The following is a 14,100-nucleotide window of genomic DNA, read 5'->3' as shown; positions in this document are numbered from 1 at the left end:
ATGCAACAGTAACTTTACATTCCACTGATTAGATGCATTTGTACAAGATGAGAGCCAGTCTCAGGTTGGACAAGACACTGACATCTCACTACTGATTACTAAACTTGTCATTAATGATGATGTTTAGTACTCATGAGGAAACTATTTATGCTCACAAGGTGATGCAGAACTAAACGAATAGCTTGTCACTAAGACATTATGCTACAAATAAAAGGGAAAGCCTGTTAGCCTGCTAAACTGGAATGTAAGATCTCTGACATTTGGCAGCCTAAGACTCGCTTCTTTCCATACACTTCCCTTGTTAAGCAATTCAAAAGAGAGAATTTGGCTCAGTTCAGACAGCACATTAGTCAACGCAGTGTGAAAACTCCACTCAGCGTTTGAGTTTTTAGGAGGCACTCCCCACTCAGCTTGTTGTGTGACTGTGGGCTACCGTGGAGTTGAGTAAAATCCATTGTGATGTTTGATTTACAGTTCCTCTGCCCTCTCTCCTTCCCCAGTCCTTCCACTGGTATCCCATCAGCCATTGTTGCAAAAAAAACAAAACAATCCTGGCAGTTCTCCTAGAGTGGCACTCGCTCCTTTCGCTACTCATGCCAGGGAACTCTGTAGCCAGTGGGAAAATCAACTCAACGTAACAGAAAAATCCACGGAGCCCTCCACACAACACGCTACACAATAGTTGTGCGGGAAGTCTCCTCTGCACAGCGTGGATATTCACCATGGAGTGTTTTCCAAATAAACTCCACCGTGGTGTGGAGTTTTCCCACCAGACAACATATTTCTCAACGGTGGTGTAAAAACTCCACCGTGGAGTTTTAAAACCACCATTGAGAAATGTGTTGTCTGAACTGAGCCTTTATAACACTTAAGCATAAAATGGGGATATTCAAATTCCAAATATGTGTCTTAGCAGTTCTAGCTAAAAATAAATAAAAACGTTTAGACATGAACACATTTGTGTGTGTATATATACAGTCGTGTGAAAAAGAAAGTACACCTTCTTGGAATTGTATGATTTTACATATCAGGACATAATAACAATCATCTGTTCCTTAGCAGGTCTAAAAATTAGGTAAATACAACCTCAGATGAACAACAACACATGACATATTACACCGTGTCATGATTTATTTAACAGAAATAAAGCCAAAATGGAGAAGTCATGTGTGAAAAAGTAAGTACACCTTATGATTCAATAGCTTGTAGAACCACCTTTAGCAGCAATAACTTGAAGTAATTGTTTTCTGTATGACTTTATCAGTCTCTCACATCGTTGTGGAGGAATTTTGGCCCGCTCTTCTTTACAACGTTGCTTCAGTTCATTGAGGTTTGAGGGCATTTGTTTATGCACAGCTCTCTTAAGGTCCCGCCACAGAATTTCAATCAGGCTGAGGTCTGGACTTTGACTGGGCCATTGCAACACCTTGATTCTTTTATTTTTCAGCCATTCTGTTGTAGATTTGCTTATGTGCTTGGGATCATTGTCCTGTTGCATGACCCAATTTCAGCCAAGCTTTAGCTGTCGGACAGATGGCCTCACATTTGACTCTAGAATACTTTGATATACAGAGGAGTTCATGGTCGACTCAATGACTGCAAGGTTCCCAGGTCCTGTGGCTGCAAAACAAGCCCAAATCATCATCCCTCCACCACCGTGCTTGACAGTTGGTATGGGGTGTTTGTGCTGATATGCTGTGTTTGGTTTTCGCCAAACGAGGCGCTGTGCATTATGGCCAAACATGTCCACTTTGGTCTTGTCTGTCCAAAGGACATCGTTCCAGAAGTCTTGTGGTTTGTTCAGATGCAACTTTGCAAACCCAAGCTGTGCTGCCACGTTCTTTTTAGAGAGAAGAGGCTTTCTCCTGGCAACCCTTCCAAACAAACCATACTTGTTCAGTCTTTTTCTAATCGTACTGTCATGAACTTTAACATTTAACATGCTCACTGAGGCTTGTAGAGTCTGAGTTGTAACTCTTGGGTTTTTTGCAATTTCTCTGAGCATTGCACGGTCTGACCTTGGGGTGATTTTGCTGGGACGTCCTCTCCTGGGAAGATTGGCAACAGTCTTGAATGTTTTCCACTTTTGAATCATCTTTCTCACTGTAGAATGATGGACTTTAAATGGTTTGGAAATGGCCTTATAACCCTTCCCATATTGATGGGCAGCAGCAATTGCTTCTCTAAGATCATTGCTGATGTCTTTCCTCCTTGGCATTGTGTTAACACACACCTGAATGCTCCAGACCAGCAAACTGAAAAAACTTTGGCTTTTATAGAGGTGGTCATACTTGCTGATAATCAATTAATCACGGGCATTTGATTAGCAGCACCTGTCTGCTACTTAGCATCTTAATTCCAATGGAAGCAGAAAGGGTGTGCTTACTTTTTCACATATGGCTTCTCCATTTTGGCTTTATTTCTGTTAAATAAATCATGACACGGTGTAATATGTCATGTGTTGTTGTTCATCTGAGGTTGTATTTACCTAATTTTTAGACCTGCTATGGAACAGATGATTGTTATGTCCTGATATGTAAAATCATACAATTCCAAGAGGGTGTACTTTCTTTTTCACACGACTATATATATGTAGTGAGACAGAAAAAAATGTGTTTCCATAATAGTAAAATCAATGAGAAACAATATCTTATGTAGAAAAATAAGCAATTATTTTAAACTTTTTTGTTCTTTGAATAGTCATTTTCTACAGAATTGCTCTAGAACTGTAGACATGTATTATTTTGCTCCAATATGCTTTCCAAGTCAGTGCAATCAAAGACTGATATATAATCTAGTTTTAAAAAAAATGTTAGTGCATTGATATCAGAGTATTTAAATTCAATTTGGCTATAGATCAGGATAATGGATAATCATATAACAGGATGTTGTGAACTAACCATTACTTTTTTTTACTCATTCATATTCCCATCCTGTACAAACGACATATTAAGAGTGCAGTCCTATGGATTATATTCCCATTACAAGGAAGCCTCCAATCTCGGAGGCTTCCATCTATCCTATGCTCTATAGGGCTGTTGCCGACAATGCAGAAGGAGTGACGGAGGCCACTGTTTTGATGTTATCCTCTAGACAGGCTTCTGAGCCCATCTAGAGGAGTTGCACCACTGAGGGTGGTACCAGGGTTCAAGAGACCACAGGATACAGGACCATAGGATTGCTCTGTCTGGCACTTAGCAGGATCTGGCAGAATTGGTTCCTTTGTTGATTGAAAGCTCAGGGCAAAACAACAGGAAAATCTCTCTTCTGAAGCTAGTATTTCCTTTGGAGGGAAACCCCATTTGGAGCCAATTCTTCCAAAGCAAGCTTCAGAAGAGAGTTCTTCCTCAGGAATTCCAGCAAGTAGGTAAGGGTTAAATTCCCTTTTATAGTCTTGCTCTGATCCCCTTAATTATCAACCATCTCTCAACTGATGCAATTTGCATTTTAAAGACCTGCATATTAATATGTTACAGAAAAATAAAACTGGGACCAAACCAATATCAATGTTAAAAAAACAACCACCTCTCAATTTCTGAAAATAGTCCCTAATCCATCCATTAAGCCTGCACAGAATGTGAACTCCAAGACTATAACAACTAGACATTCACTTTCTTCCTGCCTAAAAGCTTGGTTTGGGAAAAAGAACTGCATGTCAGATCTGTGTGAGTCCAGGCATATGAATCAAATCACTCCAAGGGATATATGGAAAGTTATTCCTATGTTTAAAGTTGAGATTAATGTATTTCCCAAAGAAACAGTTATGCAAACTTACACATGTGATACAGAATTGCTATTGCCACTTGTTATCCTTTGACTTCAGTTGACATTTCCTTCCATGTCACTGTCTTTTATGTGTAGTTTTCAAAAAGAATATAAAAGCAACCTCATCTGTATGTCCTCCAAAACAGTATTTTGTAACTGACATTATTCATAGGAAGAACCTGGACAGACAACAAATTTAGACATGTATGTCCTGCCTGGGTGCAAAACTCAACCAGGAAAAAGCTGTTCCTGTTTAAAGATTATTATCATATCACTCTGTGAGACAAAATTTCAGTCACTTCAGAGTCTACAGTTGGTGCAAAACATGGCATCTTCAGGGTCACATTGCGTTAGTACTTTGTTACTATCTTCTTTCGGCCTTCTAAGCATTTTTAAGGGTGCTGGTTTGGACCTATAAAGTCCTGCATACAAGCGCCATCCCTGTTCTCCACTGCAGTCATTAACAGTGCATAAGTTATAGACATACCTACCTGCAGGAATTAGTTGGGAATGGCAGTTCTGCTTTCTCCTACCATTGCTCCTATAACATACATACCTGGTTCCAAATCCAACAGGAACCACCTACACAGATATGAGCCTGCCCACACCTGAAGATCAGCCTCATAGACCCTGCTCTCTGGCCCACCACTAAAGCCATTTGGGTTGGTTAGTACCAGGAACGGGTCCTTTTCAGTGGTGAGCCCATTTCTGTGGAATTGCCTCTTTGAGATCACCTTGCGGCTTTTAAGCAGTCTCTAAAGCCTTTTATTAAAAATAAATAAATCTGTAATTCTGTTTATTGACCTAATTGCTGATTATTGGGGTTTTTTTTTACTACATGCGTTCCATTCTTTTGTTTAACATTTTTATTGTAAGCTGCTTTGTAAGGGTTTGAACATTTTTGAATAAATAAATCTAGTCAGGTTTTCAGCTTGGAAAAAAATAGGTGACTGACGTGCTAGTGCTGTTAACATTTATTCCACTCTTTTAAAAAGTATAGTTGACCCCAGTTTCTTTCTACTTGAAATATTGCTTTGGCCAGGAGAGAGAGAATTGGTTTTTGTGGTTGTCAGGAGGGCCAGCAAATCAGACCTTTGCATGGCTGACTTCTGCCAGAAATAGGCAGAATTAGTTGCTTCTTAGCTTCTTTGAAGGAAGTTTTAACTGATCCAAAAGGAATGAATGTGGAGTTTCAGCAATTTAAAACTTCAACCAGATTAAAATAGAACTATTTTAAAACCAAAAAAGAGTGGATCTTAAAGACCATTAAAATATTTTAGTGCCCACCTGAAACTAAGCAGAGACGGTATCCGTCTAACCTCCCTTGGGAGAGAATTCCACAGTCAAAGTGCTGCCACAGAAAAGGCCCTGACCTGTATTCCACCAGTCTAACCTCTTCTGGGCCTCAGAGGATGATCATGTTGGAGAAGCTGATCGTCTATATACATGCACTATACAAGCAGTAGCACCTTGAACTGGGCCTGGAAACAAATGTGAAGTCAGTGCAATCGATGGTCAAAAAAAACTCATACCAGAAAGCAGTCTGGTTGCAGCATTTTGAACTAGTTCCTGAACACTCTTCAGAACACCCATAGAGCATGATGTAGTAGCTGAAAGGGGTAGTGACTAAAATATGTGTCACTTAGGCTAGACCCTACCTTCTCCAGGAAGGGGTGTACCTGTATGCCAGCAAAGGCACTCCTGGATACTCAGGCCACAACACTGAGTATCCAGGAGCAATATCAAATCCAATGGTATATATTTATGCACCCTAACTTCAAGAGGTTTTTCTTGCTGTATTTTCCATATTGAACAGTGAGGTCTTATGGAAAAGCATTCTCGCTGTATCAAGTTGGATGTGTTCTTTCTCAAGTGCATTTTTCTCCAGTGTAACATAAATAAAAACAGACTCTTGAGACCTGGATTACTAGACAATTGTTTAAGAGACTTAACATTTGTTTTTCATGTTTTATGTTACAGCCGGGGCACAACCAGTTGCAAATACTCAAAATCATCCGGCAGGAAGCAATCAACCTTTACCACCAGGAAACATACCTGTACAAGAAGCTGCTGCTGGATCGGATCATGTCCAGTCTCATCCTTAACCATTTGTGCCTCAACTTTATACCACATTTTTGGGAGGGAATGGGTGGGGGAAACAGAGACTAAAAATAAATTGGGAAATGTTTACTTTCATCTCCATTTCAAAACGTAGGAATTCATATAAACTTACAATGCTAATTCAACATGACTTTCGAAGGCACAAAAAAATAACAGTACAGGTTTTTTAAAGTTGTGGATCTTTACTGTGAGAAAGGTCTATAAAAATATTCTAGTTTTGTCACTAGACTTAAGGAGAGAACATCCAGCTTTTCTCCTGTGAAATCTGTTGTTTGACCAATGTGATTTTAACAGCCTGGCTGTTGTTTGTTCCTTGGAAATTCTCCCCTTCCCCCACTTCATGTTTAAATTGAATATGTCTGTATCATCATCCAGAAGACACATTGATGAGGAAAATTTAAGAGGAGCAAAATCCCACCCTATTTTATTTTGGGTAAATTTTTAATGCTGATAATCTGAATTGCCAGTGGGTGTAAAAGTGGACATTTGCTCGTTGGAGATGTTCAGTATGTGTCTAAACAAGAGGCACAAGACCCTTGGCATATGACAATATTTTCCTAAAAGTGCCAACTATGGATAGCAGGAAGTTTAGGGCTGAGGATTGAATGAGCTCTCTTTGTTGCTGAGTTCTGGCAATCCATTTTGCTATGTGAGGTCAAATGAAAAGCAACCACCTGCGATCTGATTTCAAGAAATTCTGCGCATTAAAAAAAAAGTATAATTGCAGCAGGGAGTAATGGGAAGCAATGAGTATAACTTCTGTTTACAATGCCTAAGAATACCAACATAAGAACCCTTCAACAGAAATACTTTGCTTGAAGTGTATTGATTGAGCCATCTGTATTGTTGCTAACTGAATGCAGTGTGTCAGCTGGAAACGTCCCCTGCAAGTTCTGCTGTAAACAAGATACTTTGTCCACCTTCCTTTCATAATATGCCAATGGCATTTATCCCTCTGTGAGCTATGAAAATGAGCTCTTTAGATGATGAAAATATTTTCAGAATTAGCAAAGACCTATCATTGTCTTTTCCTGGACAAAGCCGCCAAACTCCTGCTGTAAAAGATTTCTTTCAAAATCATCACTGTGTTTGAAGCAGCAATTCTCAAAGTCTGTATTCTGAGTTTAACCTAAACTACTCATTAATCTTACAATACTGGATATAATTACATGGCAGTAAAAGGCATGTATTCTAGATGTGGATATTTCATGGAAGCATCAATTATTTAAGAATAATTGTTTTCTACTTCATGCCTTTGTTTGGCTGTGAACTTGGCTAAGGACAACATGACTATCTAAATTCTCTACCGTTTTAGCACAGAAAGAAACATCCAGGTCCTTACAGCCAAAAAGCAGTTTATTCTTTCAACTTGAAATGCATTTTTCTTCCTATTTAGTTATTTGTACTTGGATTTTGATTCAAACACTGTTGAAATAAGTGGAAATATTCCACAAGTGACGAAGTATGTAGGTTGGTGAAAAACAAATTAAGAGTAAGATAACACAAAACCACATCCCTTTATGAGAAAACTATTTCTGATGTTTGTGCCTATGGGACAGAAAAGGAGATGGCCATTAAAATATTAAGACTTCAAAGCTGTTTTGTTAATGAAGAACTGTAACCATTTTCATTTCCAGGAAATTGGGCATTTCTCTGTAAGATCGTAATATTTATACAGGGCTTCAAGAAACTAAATAATTTGCATAAGATAAAATATATTTATACAGGTGCTGTAAAAGCATTAGGGAAGAAAACTATGGGCTGCAATACCCTTGCTAAAGCAGATTTTGACCTTCAGGTGGAGTAGATTCTCTTTTTACAGGCTAATTTCTAAAAGACAGCTATCTTTTCTTGAGTGACCTTTCCACACTGTATTTTGCACATAATTAATAGCATCTCTTTCTACTTGCCCATGGCTTTTCAAGCAGATTCTTTGAAAAACTTGCCTAGGCAATGGTTTGTACTATTGTACAACTCACCCTGCATTTGCTGAATTACTGGTGTTCACTACCACATGCACAATTCTCTTTTAATCACACTACCCCAAATGCCATAATTTGAGCAACTGCTAAAACATGCCAAAATCGAAATCTTCTACATAGCAGGAAGTGCTCACAACTGGCTGCGCATATCCAGGGAGACAAACCATGCTGGCTTTTCATGGAATTATCTCCATGGCCTTGTAACCTGGGCCTGTGTTTCCTTTGCATGTGTGCACGTGTGTGTTCATCATCCTAATTGGTTTTTGCGCTCTGTCCTTTTACGGTCCTGAAAGGAATATGGTGATGCAGTTCTGATTCACAGGCTGAATTGACTTTTTGTAGTTCTTGGATTCTGTTCCACAGCTCATGGTGGCCCATTGGAAGAAGAGCCACAGGCAACTGCGACTATACTTAATACATTCCTGTTTGAGTGATGGCAGGTGTTACCAAAAGGCGACACAAGTATAATGGACTGATATCCATTATATTAATTCTTATCACCCATAATAACCTTACAGAACATCAACAAAAGCTCCCTGGGAAAGGCTCTCTGCTCCCTACAGGTTACTTGAAAAAATATGACCCATCTGCACATGCTCAGCAGCTTAAATACAGGCTGTGGTGCTTGATTGAGGTGCATCTAATACAAATGATTAAAAGCCCCGTCTGTGTTTGTTTGTGGCCTCACCAGTATTTACAGCCCTAAACGTCATGCTGTCCCTTTATTTTATGTGGTATTCATCCCTTTGTTTTAGCTTATAAATAAAATCAGATGACAAAAGATTTGGATAGAATTGTGTGCTATACAATCATAAAAGCTTATTGTCTATTTCAGTTATGACGTTAGCTTCAAAAAATGTTCAGAGTACTGAATTTCTGGTGTTTTATGTATCGTTACTATGAGCCACACCACATTTTACAAAGAGCCTTTGCTTCACATGGCCTCGGTGTCATGTTCAGATAATTGGAAAAGTTGATTAGTGGCAGCAATGCTTATATTGAACCTAAGTGACACCGGGGTAACTAACATATTTGGAGGAATGACTGTGGTATCCAATGATAGAGTGGAAAAAAGTGAGCAATGAATTGTTTTTACTTTGTGGTAAACTGGGAGTTAGACTATCCTCCGTGATTGTGTCTGTCAGTGGGTATTGGCCATGACAGCTAAATGGAATCTTCATATTTAGAAGTACTTCTGAATAATAGTGGGTGGACAAACAGCAGAGGACAGTTGGAAACAGAATAATGGATTAGATGAACTTTTGGTCAAATCCTAACAGGATTCTTCTTAAATTGTTCTCGTCAAGACTTAAAATACCTCAGAGTTTATTCAGTACTATTAATACCTCATTCAGCTTGGATTTCTTTGATCTATGGGAAAATGTCAATGACACACTGCCATTTCTGACAAGAAAGCCCACTATAATTTTTTTCCTTTACTTCATTTTTTGTCAGCTACATTTGATACATACTGGGTTGGATCTAGAGTTGCACAGTGACATAGTACATAAACTGGATGTCCCTTGGGTGGAAGAGATTTTTTGCAAATCTCCCCACTCTGTCCTGCAGTCCTCTGTATCTCTGAAAATCTGGAGGGTTGGGGGAACCTATAGAACAGTGTGGGAGGTAGTGCTGGGAGCTGAGGGGAGGAGGAGGAGGAGGAATTGGTGAAAATCACTTCCCTGCCATCCTTCAGTGGAGATTCTCAGCTGGATCCCAGTTCCCTTTGTAAGTGGAATGACCATTCTGCCTGCGGGCAGGCAAATCTGATCCATCTCATAAGCTCTACATTACTAGTTTCATGCAAACATCTGTACCATAAATCAAAATAACACATGTCCCATTGGTTCTAATAGACTCTAGTCTAGCTAATGGTAGTGGATATGACTAAGTCCCACTTGAAAATAATAGAACACTAATAAAACAAATCAGCCATGACTTCCATAGGGACATATTTATGGTCAAGGCCATGACCTCTATCCTGAAATGCCATATTGGGGAAGTTTGAGAAATTTGTTTGTTTTTGCCTAGAATTTACCCAGCTGAACTCATCTGCATGTACAGATCAGAACACAACCTGCAATCAAAGTCTGTATATCTCCAAGTTTATAATGGAATTTGCAGCACAAAACAATGGAAAATGCACATAACAATTTTTTGTGTTTTTGAAAAATGCCCACACACATTTTAATCAATGGGTGAAAATATACATTTGAAAAACGTACACATGATCTGTACATTTGAAAAAATGGGCACAAAAATATGCATGAATGTTCAAGTGGAAAGAAAAAAAAAGCTCAATCTGACACAAGCTGAAATGAGCTTCAAGTTGAAATTTGGAAAAACTTAGCAAGCTTTTATTGCAAATCAAATTAATTGGTAGTTTCTGTTTAATTGCTGCTGTTTTTAAATGGTTTAAAAAAACACAACACAAATATTTCCAAGTGAGTACTATTTTCATTTTTTGTCTTAGCAATCTTGATAGATAGATATAGGAGCCTTTCAGTTCTCTTAAGCAAAAAGTTATTCTGCAAAGTTTTCAGGGTATACCCATCATCAGATGAATGTTTTCTAGCACACTCGTTACTGGGCAAGCAGAGGTCCTTTTCATGACAATGCCTGCCTCCCGCTCCTGCTTGTTTTCTGTCACAAAAAAGACCTGGGAAATCAGTCATTTTTGGCTGTAGTGAAACGTGCTGCTATTTCCAGCTGTGTGCAGGAGAAGCAGCAAGTTAAAAATGCCCACTGAATGGTCCATGTGGTCGGCATTTACTTCCTCTTTCTTCCCATGTGAAGAAAGAGGAAGCTGCTTGTCCCTATTTTGGGACAGAAAAGCGACAATAGGGAAATGTGATTTTCCCCCATCTGATGATGTTCCCAGTGATGGAACACATGCTTTGCATACAGAAATTCCCAGTTTCTTTTTATACGGCTAGATGAGAAAAAGAGTGAGCACATTATGTTCATATCTCCCAAACGAGTGTTTTAAAAGGAACAGGCCAGAACGACCCCATTATATTAAAAAACCATACCAAAAACAGTGGCATGTGTTAGCAACACTTGGGAACAATATTTTAGGACTAAAACCATGCCAATATTATATCACTATTAACCCCGAAACCACGTTCAGGAACCCGTTCCGGGCAAAAACATATATTGCGCAAAAGGGCCGTAACGGCAACTTCCCAATGAGGTGAGTCAACCAAACTCACCAGACACACATTACTAGGTGAGCCTGATGTAATAAGCTCCAAAAGTTGCCCTGAAACCACGTATCAGATACCCGTTCCGGGCAAAAACACTGCAATTTTTGGAGCTTTTTGCCCGGAACGGGTATCTGAACGTGGTTTCAGGGCAACTTTTGGAGCTTTCTATATTTGTCCCACCTTGTCATGTGCATCTGGTGAGTTTGGTTCACTTATCTCATTGGGAAGCTGCCGTTATGGCCCGTTTTGCGCAATACGCGTTTTTGCCCGGAACGGGTACCTGAACGTGGTTTGGGGGCAACTTTTGGAGCTTTCTATATTTGTCCCACCTTGTCATGTGCATCTGGTGCGTTTGGTTCACTTACCTCATTGGGAAGCTGCCGTTACGGCCCGTTTTGCGCAATACGCGTTTTTGCCCGGAACGGGTATCTGAACGTGGTTTCGGGGCAACTTTTGGAGCTTTCTATATTTGTCCCACCTTGTCATGTGCATCTGGTGAGTTTGGTTCACTTACCTCATTGAGAAGCTGCCGTTACGGCCCTTTTGCGCAATACGCATTTTTGCCTGGAACGGGTATCTGAACGTGGTTTCGGGGCAACTTTTGGAGTTTTCTATATTTGTCCCACCTAGTTATGTGCATCTGGTGAGTTTGGTTTACTTTCCTCATTGGGAAGCTGCCGTTACGGCCCTTTTTGCACAATACACGTTTTTGCCCGGAACGGGTGTCTAAACATGGTTTGGGGGCAACTTTTGGAGCTTTCTATATTTGTCCCGCCTTGTCATGTGCATCTGGTGAGTTTGGTTCACTTACCTTGTTGGGAAGCTGCCGTTACGGCCTATTTTGCACAATACGCATTTTTGCCCGGAACGGGTGTCTGAACGTGGTTTCGGGGCAACTTTTGGACCTTATTGCATCCCTGCCATTTAGTTATGCATGTCTGGTGAGTTTGGTTGATATCGCTCGTTCCCTAGTGTCCATTCCGGCCATCCCATTCTGTTCCGGACATCGTTTTGGGAGTTCTGGGGTTAATAGTGATATAATATTGGCATGGTTTTAGTCCTAAAATATTGTTCCCAAGTGTTGCTAACACATGCCACTGTTTTTGGTATGGTTTTTTAATATAATGGGGTCGTTCTGGCCTGTTCCGTTCCGGCTTTTGTGTTTTTCGTAATTTTCTGTATTTCGTAATTGTGTTTTTAACGTGTTGGATGTTTTTTGTGGTTTTAATTTTTGTGAACCGCCCAGAGAGCTTCGGCTATTGGGCGGTATAAAAATGTAATAAATAAATAAATAAATAAATTACACCGTCCCTTATTATTGAATCAAGCTTTGCAGAGACTTGCTGTGGCAGAAAAAAAAAAGTTCTGAAATGTTATTCCAGTCTGTTTATTTCCCCCCTAAAATTCTAGTGATACATATGAGCATAATTTACTGCTTATATGTCAAGAAAATACTTCTTCAGGTTATTTACATCACTGCTACATGAAGCAGGCAATGGTAAATATGGCTTTTAGCGTGAGAACAGCACCCTGATCCTAAATAGGATACATGCTTCTGCATACCATTTGCTGGGGAGCAACAGCAGAAGAGGACTATTGTGTTATCATGCCCTGTTTGGGGTCTTCCTGAAGTCATTTGGTAAGGTTGGCCTCTGTGAGGAGCAAGATGCTGGGGCTCAGCAAATAGCTTAAGGAGCAGCCATGAGACTAGCTCTGTGTCACTTCTCCCACAAAAACGACTTCCCCATCCGCATGACATTAAAGCTGAAATGACATTTGTCCCATTAGAACCAGCCTTTGCTCCTTGTCCAATGTTTTTAAATGCCAGAATCAGCTAAATGGAGGAGTGCCTTTTATGTGCCTTCCTCAGATGCTGGAATGCAGTTTCCTTTCATGTTGACGGGCTTGCTTGACTGAGGGAAAATGTGTCCTGGGGACATACTAAAATGAAGGACATTGAGTCATTGAAACACTTTGGTTCATTCCAAATGGTCTTAGGAAATCCTTTTAGGGACCATCTTCAAATCAACAGGCTCCTAGCCCAAAGTAGGAATACATTGAAATCATGGTATATGAAATTATAGCACGTAGATATGACAGAAAAAAAAATGCCATAAAATTAGCCAAAGTAAAAATACCTGACTTTTATAAAACATGACAGGATTTTATTTTATATACTGAGCAGGATCATGCACAGTAGTATATGCCAAACCCCTCAGATTATGGAAAAGAGACTAAATATTAGTTTGATATAGAGAAGAATGATAAAAGGAAACTTCTAAGCAGCCCATGAACTCCTCATATAGTTTGGTCTGTAATGCTAAGTGAAAAATATGAATAGAGGTTAAATTTATTTATTTATTTATTTATTTATTTATTTATTACATTTTTATACTGCCCATCAGCTGAAGCTCTCTGAGCAACGCACAATTAAAAAACATAAACTATAACAAGTATAAATTTAAATCATTAAGAAGTTAAAAAAGGCAGTATAAAACAAGCTACATTAAAAAAACAGGGAAAGCCTGTGTAAAAAAGGTATGTCTTCAGTAGGCGTTTAAAAGATGTTATGTACTACCCTCTGTGGATAATTTTATTTAAATTCAATATATTCCCCTTTTTTATTTACTTCTTTTCTTTTTCATACTTCTGGTTGACTTTCTTTTGGAAAATTATATATTCGGTCAAAAGCCTGTTATAGTAATTATTTATTGATGTTCTGAAGTGGGGGAAGAGAGAAACAAATAATTTGAATATTTCTGGGTGTGGCTTGGATCAGGTAAATTCAGTTCTGATTGGCTGGGCGTTCCCATGAGGTGGGAAAGAGCGGGAAAAGACATTTGGTGTCAGTCAGTCTAAGATTAGACAGCGAGAGGGAAGGGGTGTTCTTTGGTAGGTGAAGTTTCAGAAAGAAAACTGAGGAGAAACTCAACAGCTGAGGCTTGAATATGAAACTAAGGGTTCTGTTGAATATTCCCCTCGAATATTAAGCTATTCCTGTGGGATAACCATGGGTAGTTAGTGAA

At 39.3% G+C, this 14,100-nt stretch overlaps 1 protein-coding gene across 2 annotated transcripts in view; it reads left to right on the top strand.

Moving 5' to 3' along the window:
- NUCB2 (nucleobindin 2) overlaps positions 1 to 8,639 on the top strand; it is a 41,517-nt gene extending 32,878 nt beyond the window's left edge. For both annotated transcript variants that reach the window (XM_063117215.1, XM_063117214.1), the window contains one exon: positions 5,746 to 8,639. In XM_063117215.1, coding sequence (XP_062973285.1) covers positions 5,746 to 5,870 — 125 coding nt within the window. In that variant the 3' untranslated portion in view covers positions 5,871 to 8,639. The remainder of the gene's footprint in view (positions 1 to 5,745) is intronic.
- The last annotated feature ends 5,461 nt before the right edge of the window (positions 8,640 to 14,100 follow it).

Source organism: Elgaria multicarinata, chromosome 2 (assembly GCF_023053635.1).
Source record: "Elgaria multicarinata webbii isolate HBS135686 ecotype San Diego chromosome 2, rElgMul1.1.pri, whole genome shotgun sequence".
Lineage (NCBI taxonomy): Eukaryota > Metazoa > Chordata > Lepidosauria > Squamata > Anguidae > Elgaria > Elgaria multicarinata.
The sequence above is the reverse complement of the archived record's forward strand: the minus strand, read 5'-3'. Positions and strand labels throughout refer to the sequence as shown.